The sequence below is a fragment of the Chiloscyllium plagiosum genome, chromosome 6 (assembly GCF_004010195.1).
Source record: "Chiloscyllium plagiosum isolate BGI_BamShark_2017 chromosome 6, ASM401019v2, whole genome shotgun sequence".
Classification (NCBI taxonomy): domain Eukaryota; kingdom Metazoa; phylum Chordata; class Chondrichthyes; order Orectolobiformes; family Hemiscylliidae; genus Chiloscyllium; species Chiloscyllium plagiosum.
Genome location: NC_057715.1, coordinates 88766705 through 88785798, shown reverse-complemented (window position 1 = coordinate 88785798; position 19094 = coordinate 88766705). Strand labels below are relative to the sequence as shown.

The 19094-nt window shown below is 40.5% G+C and overlaps 1 protein-coding gene across 1 annotated transcript in view; it reads right to left on the bottom strand.

Moving 5' to 3' along the window:
* Positions 1 to 19094, bottom strand: part of nbeaa (neurobeachin a) — an 849844-nt gene that overhangs the window by 571188 nt on the left and 259562 nt on the right. Inside the window, exons 25-27 of the mRNA XM_043692709.1 lie at positions 7307 to 7315; positions 5922 to 5987; positions 5464 to 5644 (exon numbers count right to left, since the gene is read on the bottom strand). Of these exons, the coding sequence (XP_043548644.1) occupies positions 5464 to 5644; positions 5922 to 5987; positions 7307 to 7315 (256 nt within the window). The remainder of the gene's footprint in view (positions 1 to 5463; positions 5645 to 5921; positions 5988 to 7306; positions 7316 to 19094) is intronic.

The window sequence follows — 19094 nt, the reverse complement described above, 5'->3', positions numbered from 1 at the left end:
AGCATCTCTTGTCAGGACAAGGCCAACAACTCAAGAGGTCCTGAAACATTCTGACATTGTCCTATGCCAATGGTGTCTGTGCTGGCTGGGCCACGTTCATCAGATGGATGGAGAGTCAAAGAATTTCCGATGCAATTAATTGGCCACTGGATCACAATCTCTTCTCTACCTTCACTACAAAAACTCCTGAGAGTGAGATACTGCTATAATATCACTTTTAGCTGAGACCCCACTTTGTTATGATCCCAGGCAAGCCTTCATTGGTCAGAGCATTGAGTATAGGAGTTGGGATGTCATGTTGCAGCTGTACAATAGACAATAGGTGCAGGAGTAGGCCACTCTGCCCTTCGAGCCTGCACCTGGCTGATCATCCTTAATCAGTATCCTGTTCCTGCCTGATCTCCATAACCCTCGATTCCACTATCCTTGAGAGCTCTATCCAACTCTTTCTTAAATGAATCCAGAGAGTGGGCCTCCACTGCCCTCTGGGGAAGAGCATTCCACACAGCCACCACTCTCTAGGTGAAGAAGTTTCTTCTCATCTCTGTCCTAAATGGTCTACCCCGTATTTTTAAGCTGTGTCCTCTGGTTCGGCACTCACCCATCAGCGGAAACATGTTTCCTGCTGCCAAAGTGTCCAAACCTTTAATAATCTTATCTGTCTCAATCAGATCCTCTCTCAGTCTTCTAAACTCAAGGATATACAAGCCCAGTCGCTTCAGTCTTTCAGTGTCAGGTAATCCCGCCATTCCAGGAATTGACCTCGTGAACCTATGCTGCACTCCCTCAATAGCCAGAATGTCTTTCCTCAAATTGGGAGACCAGAATTGCACACAGTACTCCAGGTGTGGTCTCACCAGGGCCCTGTACAGCTGCAGAAGAACCTATTTGCTTCTATACTCACTCTTGTTATGAAGGCCAGCATGCTATTAACCTTCTTCACTACCTGCTGTACCTGCATGCTTACCTTCATTGACTGGTGTACAAGAATACCCAGATCTGTCTGTACTGCCCCTTTACCTAAATTGATTCCATTTCGGTAGTAATCTGCCTTCCTGTTCTTGCCACCAAAGTGGATAACTATACATTTATCCACATTAGCTGCAGTCCTAGTACTGATCCCTGCGGTACCCCACTGGTCACTGCCTGCCATTCCGAAATGGAGCAGTTTATCACTACTCTTTGTTTCCTATCAGCCAACCAATTTTCAATCCAAGTCAGGACTTTGCCCCCAATACCATGCGCCCTAATTTCGCTCACTAACCTCCTATTTGGGACTTTATCAAAAGCTTTCTGAAAGTCCAGGTACACCACATCTACTGGATCTTCCTCGTCCATCTTCAGAGTTCATCCTCAAAAAATTCCAGAAATTAGTCAAGCATGATTTCCCCTTCATAAATCCATGCTGACTCTGACCTATCCTGTTACTACTATCCAGAGTGTCGTAATTTCATCCTTTATAATAGACTTCTTCATCTTTCCCACTACTGAGGTCAGACTAACTGGTCTACAAGACAGTGGTGAGGCCACTTTTAGAGTACTGTGTGCAGTTCTGGTCACCCTGCTCTAGGAATAATGTTATTAAATTGGAAAGGGTGTAGAAGAGATTTACAATGGACTGGAGGGTTTAAGTTATAAAGAGAGGCTGGATGGGCTGGGACTTCTTTCCCTGGGGTATAGGAGGTTTATAAAATTATAAGACGCATAGATCAGTAATGGTCTTTTCCCTAAAGTGCACAGTTTTACAGCAAGGGGGAAAGATTTAAAAGCTCCCAAGGGGCAACGTCTTCACACAGAGGGCGGTAAGTACATGAAATGAACTGCCAATGGAAGTGATAGATGTAGATACAGTTAGAACACTTAAAAGACATTTGTACAGATACATGAATGGGAAAGGTTTAAAGGAACATACGGCGAATGCAGGCAAATGGGAAATCTGATTGGCATGGACGTATTGGACTGAAGGATCTGTTTCTGTGCTGTATGACTCTAGAACAATGGGGAATAGGTGCTCCTCTTGTACTTTTGAAATGGAGACAGTTAAGTCTAGGAGGAATGGAAAGTGACTCCTTTGGACCTGTACCCAAAACATTCCCAGTCTGTCACACTTCCATGGCAATAGATTTCAAGGGGGGCACATTTTGTTTTGGGGTAAAAGCACGCACTGTGGTTACTGAAGATCTGAAATAAAAGTGCTGGAAAATGTCTACAGGACTGGCAGCAAAAACAGGTTTCAAAGTCGTGTCATTTTGAATTCAAAACATTAGTTCGGCTTCTCTCTCCACATATGCCACCAGGGCTGTTGAGTTTCTCCAGTATTTATTGTTTTTTATTTTTATTTTCAGCTTATGTGCATAGTTTTCCCACAGACAATGGTTTACAACTTGAGCTGTAACAGCTTGGAAACAAAGAAAGCTGCCATTTTAAACTGACAAGGAAGAAATTCATGTTTGAGCTAGGGGTCGTCTATCATGAGGTGCTAAAAGACAGTTGGACACTCACTTTGCTGCTTGCAGATGGAAGGACTCCAAGAAATCCCATAGCTTGGGAATAGCGAGAAGATTGAAGAGAATTAAACTGAACTCCTGAAAGCTATGACACAATTTGGTTTGACCCTGGGAGACTGGAATGCACAGAGATCTCTAGATTGAAATTTAAACAGAACAGGACGTTGCCCTGTTAATTAAATCTGTGTTAATAAACATATAGTTAGCAGTATCTAATTTGTTTAATTCTTATATAGGATTTCTTTTTATTTTAAAATGTGAAATCTTTTAATGTAATTCTTTAAGTTAATAGGTGAGAACCAAATTTCTACTTAAAATAATAGCCTGCCTTGAGACCATAAGATTGGCATTATAACTTTAGCATTGTGCACAATGTTGTTCCCTTGTTCAAAAGGGGTACAAACATAAACCCAGCAACTACAGCTCCGTCATTTAACTTGAATGTTGGAAAACCCTTCTAGAAGTAGCAACTTAGGAAAAAATGAACAGTGATGTGAACTATAACACTGACGAAAGCATGAGGTGTGATAAGTGTGACACAAATCCTGAAATCTTTATGTATCATATACATTATTTGTTTTGATTGTAATTTTGAACTAATGGCATAAGAATTTTCAGTGAGACAGAAAAGCTTTCATGGTTAATTGATTAATAATTTTATAGCCAAGTCATTTATTTTAAAATACAGTAAAAGGGAGAGATATTCTAAAGAGTAATGGTATTTTGTTTACCTTCAGAGTGTTTATAAGTGAAAGTAACATATCTGTAGTAGGCTTCCAGATAGAGGATTCTAGAATTTTGGGAGAGGAGCTCAGGGAAACACTAGCTTCAAGGAAAGCATTTGGAGTTCAGTTGGGCAGTTTTTCAGAAGTTTTGACTGATGTTAGATGATCTGAAAATGCGTTGCTGGAAAAGCGCAGCAGATCAAGCAGCATCCAAGGAGCAGGAGAATCGACGATTCCTGAAGAAGGGCTCATGCCCGAAACGTCGATTCTCCTGCTCCTTGGATGCTGCCTGACCTGCTGCGCTTTTCCAGCAACACATTTTCAGCTCTGATCTCCAGCATCTGCAGTCCTCACTTTCTCCTAGTTGATGTTAGATGTGTAAAATACTTGCTCCTGAAAAAGGAAGGCAGTTGTTTAAAATCAACTATAGAAGTGTAAGAAGTTTAGTTTAAAAGTTCCAGAGAAGTGTTTGGATTCAACCCTGCCAAAGTTCAAACTCATTTATATGTAGGTTTCAGGAAGATGCTATCCCAAGATGGAGAATTTAACCCACACTTGAGTTAAGTCATGTAGCTATGAAATTAAAGGTGTGAGCACTGTAAATTAATGTTTTGGGGATTAATGAGATTGCATTTTACCCTGTGTTTTGAAATCTTTCAAATGTGTTACATACAAATAGTTTAGGTCATTCTATTTTATCTTCACTTACTTTCCATAATAAACTTCTGTTTTATTGTTAAATTCAAATCTGCACGACTGCGCTGGTGTTCAAATGAAAGACTACAATGGCAGTACATAAAGAAACTATTGAGCCAGAAGTAGCTGTAATAACATCATAAGAACATAAGAACTAAGAGCAGATGTAGGCCATCTGGCCCTTTGAGCCTTTCTATCATTTGGTAAGATCATGGCTGATCTTTTTGTGGCCTCAGCTCCACTTACCTGCCCTCTCATCTTAGCCCTTCACTCCTTCACCCTTAGTTCAGAATATTATCGTGGCTTTAAAAACATTTACGTCGACCGCATCACTGGGCAGGGAATTCTGAAGATTCACAATCCTCAGGGTGGTGAAGTTCCTTCTCAATTCAGTCTGAATTAGTTCCCCCTAATTTTGAGGCAATGTACTCTTGTACTAGTTTCACCCACCTGTGGAAACATCCTCTTCTATCTTATCTATTCCCTTCATAATTTTATATAAGGTCCTTCTTATTCTTCTAAATTCCAATGAATATAATCCCAGTCTCTCCGCATAAACTAACCCCCTCAACCTAGTGAACCTTCTCTGCATCCTTTCTAGTGCCAGTACATCCTTTCTCAAGTAAGGAGACCAAAACTGCACACAGTAGTCCAGGTGTGGCCAACACCCTGCACAGCTGCACCAAACCTCTCTGTTTTTGAGCTTAATCCCTTTAGCAGTGAAGAACAAAATTCCATTTGCCTTCTTAATTATCTGTTGCACCTGCAGACCAACCATCTATAATTCATACACAAGAACACCCAGGTCCCTCTGCATAGCAGCATACCATTCAAATATAATAGTCCTTTTTACTGTTATTCCTCCTGAAACTAATAACTTCACATTTATTAACATTGTACTCCATCTGCCAGAGCTTTGCCTACTCACTTAAACTATCTATGTCCATCAACTGCGATCATAACATAAGTAACGAGAAACTGTTTATTTGTTTAATTTAAACATGATCATAGAATCGTGCAGCATAGGAGGGGTCCCCTGGCCCATCAGAGCTGTACCACCAAAACTTGCCTCCAAAACAATACAGCTTTGAGTGAGTTTCCTTTTGCCATTCAATATGATAAAATAATATAAAAATTGAAAAATTGATGGGTCATAGTTTGGCTGTTAACTAAGTTCAAATTTCTCTTTTGAAGTTTTTGGGCATAATGGAGATCGCAACAAAATGTTGAGTAACAGCAGTAGGACTGAAAACTAGATGGAACAGATTTGAAGTGATTGACAAAAGAACCAAAAACAAGAGGAGCGAAAAGATGGTTATTCAACAAGTAGTTACAGTTTGGAATGCATGGCGTGAAAGGGGAATGCAAGTAATGTGATCATAGGGGAACTGAATTAGCACCATAAATTAAAAAGAGAGAATTGCAAGACCACAGGAACTTGCTAGATTGCTCTTGCAAAAAGCTCGAGCTGGATGGGTCCCCTTTTGATCTGCAATATTTCTAAAAAGCTACAAATATAAAATTTAAAGTCTTACCAAGTCTCAGGCACTGCCGCATTAAGCCTCCAGATGACATGTTTTTTTCTGCTTCAATCTCACTGAAATTGAGTGAGCTTGAGAAAACTAAGACATCAACCATGGCCATCAGCCTGTTTAAGAACGTTACTGCTGTCTCTGTCGACATGCCTTGAGTTGCCTCTATGTTTTCCAGTTCCGTCTTTTTTTGTTCAAAGGAAGAGACAAATCATATTTGCAAGGTGACGACAAGTTTTTTTCTTAGAAATTCCTACACACTGTATTTTATGTATTGTTGAAAATTACAGAAAAATATTGTACTAGCTAGTGTTTCAATTATCAGATTATTTACCAGAAAAAGCACATTTTGATAGTAGCATCTTACATGGCTCTACTACAATGAAAGTGAAGTAGAACTCTTCAATTATTTTATCTTAGATAAAATATATATGCAGCATATATAATTTTTTTAAACTTACGATTGACTTGCCCGGGCTGTGGAGTCTCCCACTATCCACTGGGGCTCTCGAGTCCACTGCGTTGGTCTTTTGAAGATAGCAGCAGTTTTTACAACACGTGAGAGGAAAAGTGGGTATAACAGAGTTTATGAAGAAAATTTGTACATATACAGTATGGGCCAGTGATACAAAAAATTACTTGCAAGTAGGATACTAGAAAATTATATATGCTGTATATGTTCACAGGCAATTGGATATTGTATTTCAGTAGCTTAACAGCATTCACTTTGGATATTTCATAAGACTATTGAGATTAATTCCAGGATGCCTTCTGAAACAAATTTAAGGTTTTTTGAAAGAATGTTTAAGATATTCTGAGAGAGAAAAAAAAGTTATTCAAATAATATATTCTCTTACTAGTTTTTCCAAAAGAATCTCAGTTACTAAGCATAAAATTACAAAGTTTAATATCAATCGCTCAGGTAATTGAAGTGTAATGAGTCGATTGGTTATAAGCTTGCTTTGAAAAAAGGTACCTAAAAATTTTCCATTTTGTGGACAGTGAAGTCCAATTATTTTTCCAAGTTGATGGCACCTCAGTAACATGAATTTTAATATAGTTTGTGTGTCAGCAATTATCATATAAGCTAACCTTTATAGCATTCTTCTGGCCACGCACACCTAAATTCCTTTCACAGTTCAATTAAATACTTCTCACATCTCTCTTGATTCTCAGCTCCTAAATGATATTTATACATTGATCAATTTTGAGAACATGCATTTTGCCAAAAATATTTTCAGTTGCCATTTAGTATTTCAATCGCTTTTTAAAAAAAGTTGCATTAACAGTCATGCAAAAGGATTATACTGGTCATGAATGACATGTTTTACCAATCAATATCTTTTAGGATATGAAATATTTGAACAAATAGCGCAAATTTTGCAAATATTAAATGTTTGTGGAAGGTGGATTTCCATGGAGGGTCTCCCACTCGTCTGACATAATTTCAGCAGGAAATACCTCTAAAGTTTCAGTAAAATATTCCTGTTGAGTTTCAGGGGTTTCCATAGCACATCTGCTAAAGCTATAGCAGAAAAAAAGGAAAGCCCACCTTGATAACTGCCTTTTTGTCCTAAATACTTACCTCTCACCCTATACTTTTTTTTTCCCCAAAGTCAATTTTCTGTTTCAGATACTGAAAAACAAGCCAGATTGTTCCATGATAAACAAAATTTCCAAATTCCTCATGGGAATCTTGGGAAAGAGTTACACTTAATGCTTTTTACAGAAACATTAGATAAAATTGAGATATTACCTATTCCCAACATCAAGTGATTAGAGAGAAGATGCAAAACCTTTCAAATAAATTAACCGGAAGTAAGCTCAAAAAAGTAAAAATACTAACCTTAGAAGTCTGGACATGCAATATGGTAAAAGAGAAAAACACAAAGGGAAGAATTAATAAAGCAAAATAACACAAATTAAATCCTAAAATTATAATGTCTTATGTACTAAATTCATTCTTAAAAAATTCAATTCAGGTTTAGCAACAATAGAAGTTTACTATGGATCTAATATAGTTGGCCCTGTCTTTTACAAACAATTATCCTAGGAGCTTTAAATCAGATGACAAGTATTAATAATTTTGATGGATGGATGAAGGAATGGACAGACTGACAGACAAACAGATGGATGAATTAATGAATGTTTTATTGAATGAATAAATAATTTTATTGTTGTGTGTATTTTCTAATGAGAAAATCAGTACAATACAGTAAACATCTTTTCACTGTCGCCATAATCCAGCGCCATTTGAATAGTTTTAAGAGTAAGAAAGAAAATAGAAAGAAAAAGCTTAAAGAGAGAGTCCATCAGTCCTGAGCCAAGTCATCATCAACACCTGCGCCACCATCCCTCCTCCTCCACCTCACCATCATCTACACCAGACCCAACCAATGATGAACTGGCCAATTTTCAGGTACTATCTTTTGCCACTGGGCCAATTCTCCTCCACCACTGACTCGACGCCATCTGCGCCAGACCGACCAATATCACCAGTCACATCTCTCGCCACTAGGCCCACCTTGATGTTTCTGTGATGGTCTTCCGCCACCGCTTCACCGCCATCAGAACCAACCATCAACGAAGTCACCAATCCTCAGGCACCATTTTTCATCACTAGGCCCACCTTGCCAACGTCGCTTCTGCAATGTAGCAGCTGCAGATTCCAAAGCCAGGTCCTGTGTTCGCCCCAGAAATGTAAGGGCTCACTCGTCATGACCAAAAGCTCCGCGCTAGGCCCAATCACCACTGCCATGAGATCCACGCTGGGCCCATTAGTCACTGCCGAGGTCTGCGTGGGGGCCAACTTGAGTCAGCCATGGACTTCCTCATCGCCACCAATACCATCTAAGCTCAGGACTAGTGGTAAGTAAAAAAAAAAGGACAACAAAAAAAGAAAAAAGTGGTCGGAGCAGTCGAGTCCCAGGTCAAGAGCCCTACTCCGCCACCATCTTTAGTATGTGTGGTCTTCCAAAACCAGAAGTAGATAAATGTTTTCAAATGCAAAAAAAAGACTGAAAATATAAAGTTATTTCTATGCTACACATTTTATTTGTTGAAAACTGTTTAGTGAATTAAACACGATCACCCACCACTGGAATCTCAAAGGTCAAAACTTTATGTACAATACTAATCAAACAATTTGAATTTGCATAAGGTGAATGTTTAGAGACTTGAAAGATGACTCTACACTCCAATGCACCACGGAATTATGGATGCTTACACCAGCCATGGACAGGAATTTTGATCAAGAGTACAAACTTAGTATAGTTTGCACTCTTGATCAAAGAGTACAGTATGTGGCCACAGGGATGGTGCAGGGAGGGAGGGTTTTAGATTCTTGGATAATTGGGGCTCTTTCTGGGGTAGGTGGGACCTCTACAAGCAGGATGGTCTTCATCTGAACCAGAGGGGTACCAATATCCTGGGGGAGTATTTCGCTAAGGTTGTTGGGGTGGGTTTAAACTAATCCAGCAGGGGGATGGGAACCAAAATTGTAGTTCGAGTTTAGAAAAGGTTGAGAGTAGGGAGGTCCAAAATCAAGTTTCAGGGACGCAAGATGGCACCAGAAAGCAAGAAGTTGGTTTGAACCGTGTCTACTTCAATGCCAGGAGCATCCGGAATAAGATGGGTGAACTTGCAGCGTGGAATGGTACCTGGGACTTGTGGCCATTTCGGAGACACGGATAGAGCAGGGACAGGAATGGTTGCTGCAGGTTCCAGGATTTAGATGTTTCAGTAAGAACAGAGAAGATGGTAGAAGAGGGGGAGGTGTGGCATTGTTGGTCAAGGACAGTATTACAGTTGCAGAAAGGATGTTTGGGGACTCGTCAACTGAAGTAGTTTGGGCTGAGGTTAGAGAGGAAAGGAGAGGTCACCCTGTTGGGAGTTTTTTTTTTAATAGGCCTCCGAATAGTTCCAGAGATGTAGAGGAAAGGATAGCAAAGATGATTCTCGATAGAAGTGAGAGAGACAGGGTATTTGTCATGGGGGACTTCAACTTTCCAAATATTGACTAGGAACACTATAGTACGAGTACTATAGATGGGTAAGTTTTTGTCCAGTGTGTGCAGGAGGGCTTCCTGACAGTATGTAGACAGGCCAACAAGGGGCAAAACCACATTAGATTTGGTAATGGGTAATGAGCCCGGGACCAGGTGTTAGACTTGGAAATAGGTGAGCACTTTGTGATAGCAATCACAATTCTATTATGTTTACTTTAGTGATAGAAAGGGATAGGTGTATACCACTGGGCAAAGGCAAAAGCTGGGGGAAAAGGCAATTACAATGCAATTTGGCAAGATTTAGGAAGCATAGGATGGAGAAGGAAATTGCAGGGAATGGGCACATTAGAAATGTGGAGCTTATTCAAGGAAAAGCTCCTGAGTGTCCTAGATAAGTATGTACCTATCAGGCAGGGAGGAAGCTGCAGAGCACGGGACCGTGGTTTACGAAGGAAGTGGAATCTCTGGTCAAGAGGAAGGCGGCAGCTTATGTTAGGATGAGATGTGAAGGCTCAGTTAGGGCACTTGAGGGTTACAAGATAGCGAGGAAAGACCTAAAGAGAGAACTCAGAAGAGACAGGAGACAACATGAGAAGTTGTTGGCGGATAGGATGAGGGTAAACCCCAAGGCTTTCTATAGGTATTTAAGGAGTAAAAGAATGACGAGAGTAAGATTAGTGCCAATCAAGGGTAGTAGTGGGAAGTTGTGTGTGGAGTCAGAGGAGATAGTGGAAGCACTAAATGAATATTTTTCGATTCACTCTAGAAAATGACAATATTGTCGAGGAGAATACTGAGATACAGGCTACTAGACTAGGTGGGATTGAGGTTCACAAGGAAGAGGTATTAGAAATCCTGCAGAATGTGAAAATAGTTAAGCCCCCGGGCCGGATGGGATTTATCCTAGGATCCTCTGGGAGGCCAGGGAGGAGATTGCCGAGCCTTTGGCATTGACCTTTAAATCGTCATTGTCTACAGAAATAGTGCCAGAAGACTGGAGGATAGCAAATGTGGTTTCCCTGTTCAAGAAAGAGAGTAGAAACAACCCTGGTAATTATAGACCAGTGAGCCTTACTTCAGTTGTTGGTAAAGTGCTGGAAAAGGTTATAAAAGAAATAGGATTTATAATCATCTAGAAAAGAATAATTTGATTAGTATAGTCAGCACGGTTTTGAGAGGGTAGTTTGTGCCTCACAAACCTTATTGATTCTTTGAGAAGGTGACCAAACAGGTAGATGAGAGTAAACTGGTTGATGTGGTGTATATGGATTTCAGCAAGGCGTTCGATAAGGAATCCCACAGTAGGCTATTGTACAAAATGTGGAGGAATGAGATTGTGGGAGATATAGCAGTTTGGATCATTAATTGGCTTGCTGAAAGAAGACAGAGGGCGGTGGTTGATGGGAAATGTTCATTCTGGAGTCTAGTTACTAGTGGTGTACCGCAAGGGTCGGTGTTGGGTCCGTTGCTGTTCGTCATTTTTATAAATGACCTGGATGAGGGCGTAGAAGGGTGGGTTAGTAAATTTTCGGACGACACTAAGGTCGGTGGAGTTGTGGATAGTGACGAAGGATGGTGTAGATTACAGAGAGACATAGATAAGCTGCAGAGCTGGGCTGAGAGATGGCAAATGGAGTTTAATGTGGACAAGTGTGTGGTGATTCACTTTGGTCAAAGTAACTGGAATGCAAAGTACTGGGCTCATGGTAAGATTCTTGGTAGTTTTAAATGAGCAGAGAGATCTCAGTGTCCATGTACACAGATCCTTGAAAGTTGCCACCCAGGTTGACAGGGTTGTTAAGAAGGCTTACAGTGTTTTAGCTTTTATTAATAGAGGGATCGAGTTCTGGAACCATGAGGTTATGCTGCAGTTGTACAAAGCTCTGGTGCGGCTGCACTTGGAGTATTGTGTAAGTTCTGGTCACCGCATTATAAGGAGGATGTGGAAGCTTTGAAAAAGGTGCAGAGGAGATTTACTAGGATGTTGCCTGGTATGGAGGGAAGGTCTTACAAGCAAAGGCTGAGGGACTTGAGGCTATTTTCGTTAGAGAGAAGGTTGAGAGGTGACTTAATAGAGACATATAAGACAATCAGAGGGTTGGATAGAGTAGACAGGGGGAGCCTTTCTCCAAGTATGGTGACGGTGAGCATGAGTGGGCATAGCTTTAAATTGAGGGGTGACAGATATAGGACAGATGTCAGAGTAGTTTCTTTACTCAGTGTAGTAAGGGTATGAAATGCTTTGCCTGCAATGGTAATAGATTCGCCAACTTTGCATACATTTAAGTCGTCATTGGACAAGCACATGGAATAGTGTAGGTTAGATGGGCTTCAGACTGGTATGACAGGTCAGCGCAACATTTGTAATGCACTGTTATGTCCTAATTTGCTAGCATGGTGGCTTTGGATATGTAAAAGGCCTTAAGTATTCAGAGCTTTAATAAAAGTCAAATATTTGACAATTCAAATAAGACTTTCTGCGCTTACATTTTGCGGAAGTTGCAACAAACATAATTTCAACTTTGAAAGCAAAAGCTTTCAACTTTCTTTCAAACTAAGGTTCTTAAATTTGGTTGTTTGGTTTTGCAGTTTTATCATAGTTATTTTAATATTCCCTTTTTTCTGCCATTACTATATTAATTCAGAAAGATGTCCTCAATGAAAAAACTTCCACTGCATAAAATTCTTTACCTCGAACAATTGCCCTGTGTGCATGTTCTTTCAAGTTCAAATGGTATAGCATGGACGAGATGATCATCCTTCTGGTCCACCTAGAACAGTCTTGCTGAGTAAACAAACTAAAGTTTACTGCATTACTGCAAATACTTTTAGATTACTCAAAGACTTGCATTACCACAGAGATGGTCGGAGCTCATCAGCCTCAAGTTTTTCTACAACTAGATCCTTACGTGCTCCGAAACGGTCCTTGTGACCTCAACACAATAAGTAGTACAGACTGCACTCAATCAAGTATTAGCAATTTCAGATCTATAAATAAACCTCACCCCAACCTTTTCACCCTCATTCAATCATTGTGAAGTATTTATTTATATATATATATACCACAACTGCATCTCTTTGACTTTAAAAACTCAGACTATTTCAAGGCTTCCCTGTTCTCCCCAAAAGTGCTCCTTCAGACTAGGAAGAATGGTAGTTTGGTGAAGGTAGTCAATTTGAAATTGTTTCCTAATGGTCTAAAGTTTATACTTCTGTCTTGAAGTGGACGATCATTCATTTTTTGTATTGTTATCATGTAGGACATTAATGATGTACATGTATTCTATCTCGCTCTCTGTATGATCCCGACTACACAAAGCAACTTTTTTCTTTTCTTGGATCTTTGCATGTTGTTTGCCACCTTTTAGTGGTGTCTGCAGTGAAGACTATGCACAAAATCTCTAATTGTTTGTCAATAGAAATTATTTGTACAGTCTTCCATTAGCTATCACCATACATCCTCTCAGTTGCTGTCTCTGCACACAACTCTGTACCTCTCAAACTTTGCCAATTAGAATCTGAATTTTGTTTGATAGCATTGGAAGAATTTCACCAAAACCACTACACAGTCACAGTTTTCCATCCTACATACAGTATATAACAATTTTTTCCCCAACACAATCGGGGAAGCACAGTGGTTTGATTCCATCCTTGGGTGACACTGTGTGTGGAGTTTGCACACTGTCCCCCGTGCTTGCATAGATTTCAGCCGGATACTCTGGTTTCCTTCCACAGTCCAAAGATGTGCAGGTTGGTGGATTGGCCATGGTAAATCATCCCATAGCGTTCCGGGATAGTAAATGCGAGCTCACAGGGTCTGAAATGGGATACTTTTCGGAGGGCCGGTGCAGACTAAATGGGCCGAATTGGCCTCTTTTGACAGTGATGGGGTCTTATGATTCTAATTTATATCATAATGCATACCCGTGCACAAATGCTTTGGGAGACACAGTGCCTCAAGTGCTTAACATTATTGCCTCACAGCGCCCAGGATCTGGGTTGGATTCCAGCCTTGGATGACTGTGTAGAGTTTGAACGTTCACCCAGTGTCTGCATCGGTTTCCGCTGGAAACTCCGGTTTCCTCCCATAGCCCAAAGACATACAGATTAGGTAAATAGGCTATGCTAAATTGTCCACAATGTCCAGGGATGTGCAGGTTAGCTGGATTAGCCATGACTAATGCAGTGTCACAGGGATAGGGTTTGGGGGGGGGGGGGGGTGCGCTGGGTCTGGATGGGATGCTCTTCAGAAGATTGGTGCAGACTAAATGGGGCAAATGTTCTCTTTCCACACTGTCTTGATTCAGTGGTTCTATACAACTAGACACTCAGGAGATTGTTCTTCTTTGTTAAACAAAACAGCACAAGAACAGGTCCATTGGCCATCCAAGCTTGCACCAACACATTTTGCCCTTCCATATTATAACTGTCTTCACTTACAGAATCTGTATCCCTCTATTCCCTTCCAATACATGTATTCATCCAGTGCTTCTTGAATGCTGCTATTGTGTCTGCTTCCACCACCACCTCTTGCAGCATATTCTAGGTACTCACCACCCTTTGAGGAGAAAGTGAGGACTGCAGATGCTGGCGATCAGAGCTGAAAATATGTTGCTGGAAAAGCGCAGGTCAGGCAGCATCCAAGGAAAAGGAGAATCGACGTTTCAGGAATCCTTCCTGAAGAAGGGCTTATGCCCGAAACGTCGATGCTCCTGTTCCTTGGATGCTGCCTGACCTGCTGCGCTTTTCCAGCAACACATTTTCAACTCACCACCCTTTTTGTGGAAAACGTTACTCACACATCTCTTTTAAACTTCCCCTTCACAACTTGAACCTGTGTCCCCTAGTAATTGACTCCTCCACCTTGTGGGGGAAAAAAAACTCATACTTCCCACTCTAACTATGCCATTCACAATCTTATAAACTTTTATCAGGTTGCCCTTCAACCTCCTGCAGTCCAGTGAAAACAAACCCAGTCTATCCAAACTTTCTTCATAGCTAAAATCCGCCATAACAGGCAACGTCCTGGTAAACCTTCTCTGTATCCTCTTGAAAGTATCCACATCCTTCTGGGTAGCAAGGTGACCAGAACTGTACGCAATATTCCAAGTGTGGCCAAATTAAAGTTCTGTAAAGCTGCAGCATAACTGGTCTATCCTTATCCTCAATGCCCCTTCCAATGAAGGCAAGCACACTACAGGTCATTTTGACAACCTTATCTAACTATGCTGCCACATTCAGTGAGCTATGGACTTGCACACCCAGATGTCTCTGCATGTCAATACTTCTGCCATTCACTGTATAAATTCAACCTGTACTTGACTTTCCAAAATGCATCACCTCACATTTTTCCAGATTAAACTCCATCTGCCATCTTTCTGCCCATGCTTCCAATCTCTGCTATTTGTGATCTACATCAATGATTTGGAGGAAAACATAATTGGTCTAATTAGTAAGTTTGTTGATGATACAAAAAGTTTGGTGGAGTTGTGGATAGTGAGGAGGATTGTCAGAGGATACAACACGGTTTGCATCAGAGACCCCAGCACTGATCCCTGTGGAATCCGAGTCATAGCCCTCCTTTCTGAAAAGGATCCTTCCATCACTATCCTCTATCTCCTATGACTAAGCCAATTCTGCATCCATCTTGCCAGCTCACCCCGATATCATGTGACTTTTGCACCAGTCTGCCATGAGGGACCTTGTCAAAGGCTTTACTGAAGCCTATGCAGGCAACATCAACCTTTTTCCTCAGTCATCTTCATCATCTCCTCAAAAAACTCAATCAAGTTCATGAGGCACGACCTCCCCTACACAAAACCATGTCGTTCATCGCTAATCAGTCCATTTGCTCTTAATTCTTATAGATCTTGTCCCGAAGACTATTTTCCAATAATTTCTCTACCACTGATAGAGACTCAAAGCCTGTAATTTCCTGGATTATCCCCGTTATCCTTTTTAAACAATGGGAGAACATTAGCTATTCTCAATCCACTGGAACTTCACCTGTGGTCAAAGAGGATACAAAGATGTCTGTCAATGCTCCAGCAATTTGTTCTCTTGCCTCATTCAATATTCTGGGATCGATCCCATCACGATCTGGGGACATATCTATCTAACATTTTGTAAGATGCACAATACCTCATTATTTTTAATAGCACTTTTCATTTTGAGTTTATGGTGCCCAAATAGATTTTTCACCAGCTTCTCTTTGACCTTTCGCTGATTAACTTCTTCCACCTTGAGCTTGAGATTCAGATCAGATCAATTTCCTCTATTCAGGTGACAACTTGGTTATGAAGTACATCTAGTACTTTGTATTCCCTACACTGGAGAGTTGCTTGCATCATATATTTAACACGAAGTGTGATGTCTTGTACTATGCCATTGAACTTCTGACCACTGTAAACAGTGTTTTATCAAGTGAGGCTCATTATTTAATAACATTGTGTCACTTGTTTGCCAGTATAACTTGAAATTTGTGACATGCCCATTGACTTAAATATCTGCATGCTAAAGTGTTTGACCAGAGCAACTTAATTCCCAAAAGAAAACTTTGATTTTATCTAATGCCAATAATACTTCTACCTCATTTTTTTGTCTCTGTTTTCTTTACACTTTTGCTTTTTGTGGCTGTGTCCTGCTTTAGCACAATTTCTGAAAGTAAACAACTTTCTTACAATAAAAGCAATTTGGTTTTAAAGCTAGTGTTATGCCTGACTAGGCTAGTGTGCAGGAAATCAAGCCTCGCTATTCCTAGTATGATCACAGTAGTTAAAATGTTTCATAAAAGTATGCAAAATTCCCCAGTTGTTCGATCGAGGTTGACAGAAAGCACAGACCAGATCTTTGCACTTAGCAAGAATTATTGTTTATTGCAAATTATGGGAATAATTTAAACTAGTTCAGCAGTGGGAGGAACATAGCCAGTTAGTACAATAGGGACAAGGCAGACTTTAATAAAGCAACAAAGGTAGAGAAAGTTCCACCACTTTGAGTTTCAAGGAAGTAAAGTGAGCTGGGTGACCTATACTTTAGTACTAAGTGTGTTGGAGATAAGACAAATGGGTTAACGATGTGGAATAACGTGGAACTGCGATGTTGTTGCCATCACAGGACATGATTGAGAGAGGGGCAGGACTGACATCTCAAGATTCTATGGTATCTGATCATTAGGTGGGACAGATGAGGGTGTAACTGAGCATGTGGTGTTGCATTATTAACTAAGGGGTCAACTACCCATTAAGGTAAGATGATATATTGGAAAGGTTTGCCAATGAGGCTTTGTGGGTACAGCTTAAAAATAAAAAAAAGGATCAGTCATACTATATGGAGTGTGTTATAGTCCCCCAGTTAGCAGGCAATACAAGAACAGATATGTAGACAATTCTTCAGGTGCATAAAAAATAATAATAGGGCAATTAAAATTCTCCAAAATTAATAGGGATAGTCATAGTGTAAAGTGTTTAGAGGGGTAAGATTTCTTGAAACGTAGTCAGGAGAGCTTTTTATATCGACATTTGGAAGGTCCGATGAGGGACAGAGTGTTGGACCAATTCTGGGGAACAAATCCAGACAGATATTGGAGGTGGCAGTGGTAGACAATTTTACTGACAGCCATCATAACACCAGATGATTAAGTTTATTATGGAAAAGAAAATATGGACTTTAAAATTGGGTTTTAGACTGCAGGAAGGCAGATTTTATCAAAATAAGGCAGTATCTGGCCGAAATGGATTGGGAACAGCTATCTTTTTAAAAATTTATTCATATTTTTGTGGGATGTGGGCATCATTGGCTGGCTAGCATTTATTGCCCATCCCTAGTTGCCCTTAAGTTGGTGGTGAGCTGTCTTCTTGAAACACTGCAGTCCAACTGCTGTGGGTTGACCCACAATGCCATTAGGGATGTGATATTGTGGGCAACATTTAACATTGCATGGTGTGAAAAATTGATCAATTCTCGAGTTATAATACAAAAAGGTCAAAAACAGCTTTCAGGACCAAGATGAATATAAACAAATTTCGTAAGTTTGATAAAACTTGAGTAATCTTTTTCACAGCTCCTTTTCGATTTCGAGTGGCAGATCTTGGCCCAAACAAAAGGTCCATATAACTAACAGTTATGGAATGGTGCAAATTGTTAATTTTTTTTTAGACTAAGGTTCAGTGTTACAGATGACGCACATTTCATGATAACATGTAATTGCTCAGCATATTTTCAAGTATATAATGTGCTCCTTTTCTTTTGTAAAAGCTCGAAACTTGGAAGGGAAACAGGGAATGATTTGGATCCCTCTTCTTACCAGTCTCAGCCAAACTGCTGCAGTAATTACAATGAAGACTGATTACTGTCATTTCAATTGACTTTTGAGTGCTGTTGATTTCTTTTGCTCTCTCAGATTCCTACTAATTAAATTTGGTTATGACAGGGAATTCCAGGCCATAGTAACAGTGAAGATACAGCAATATATTTCTAAGTCTGGGTGGTGACTGGCATGGAGGGGACCTTGAAGGTGGTGGCGTTCCCATATATCTGCTGCCTTTGACCTTCTAGATGGAAGTGGTCATGATTTTGGAAGGTGCTGTCTGAGGATCTTCTGGCTAATTTACCTTTGGGTAAATCTACAGAAGAACAGTGGGAAGCATTCAAAATGGAATCAGCAAGAACACCAACCCAACATGTTCCCTTTTGGGAGGAGTGTACAAGCAACAAGCCAGAACACGATGTCTAGGAATATTGAGGACTGGATGAGGACGACAACAGAGGCATTTAACAGATACAGAGGGAGAAATTCAGAAGAGGCCCTAGTGGAGTATAGAAATTGCGGAAGGAAATTTAAGAAAACAAAGCAAACTTAAGAAAGCAAGCAAAGATGGGGTGTGCAAATACACAGGTGGGTAAGATTCAGCAGAATCCCAAGATATTCTGCACATATATCAATGGGTAAAAGATGCCAGGGAAAGAGTGGGACACATTAGGGACCGAGAGAGAAATCTGTGCACAGAGCATGGACATTGATAGGGTGTTAAATAAGGATTTAATGTCGGTCATCATTTTGGATAAGGAAAATGCATGTAGAGAATTCAGGAATAGGGACAGAGGTTCTTGAACAATTGGACATACGGAGTGAGGAAGTACTGAGTTTCACATGGACAGTGAAGATCACAACAGGACCTTGACCAGATGGGGCAATGGGCTGAGAAGTGGCAGATGGAGTTTAATTCAGATAAGTGTGAGGTGCTGCATTTTGGGAAAGCAAATCTTAGCAGGGCTTATACACTTAATGGTAAGGTCCTAGGGAATGTTGCTGAACAAAGAGACCTTGGTCATAGCTCCTTGAAAGTGGAGTCACAGGTAGATAGGATAGTGAAGACGGCATTTAGTATGCTTTCCTTTATTGGTCAGAGTATTGAGTACAGGAGTTGGGAGGTCATGTTGTGGCTGTACAGGACATTGGTCAGGCCACTGTTGGAATATTGTGTGCAATTCTGGTCTCCTTCCTATCGGAAAGATGTTGTGAAACTTGAAAGGGTTCAGAAAAGATTTACAAGGATGTTGCCAGGGTTGGAGGGTTTGAGCTACAGGGAGAGGCTGAACAGGCTGGGGCTGTTTTCCCTGGAGCGT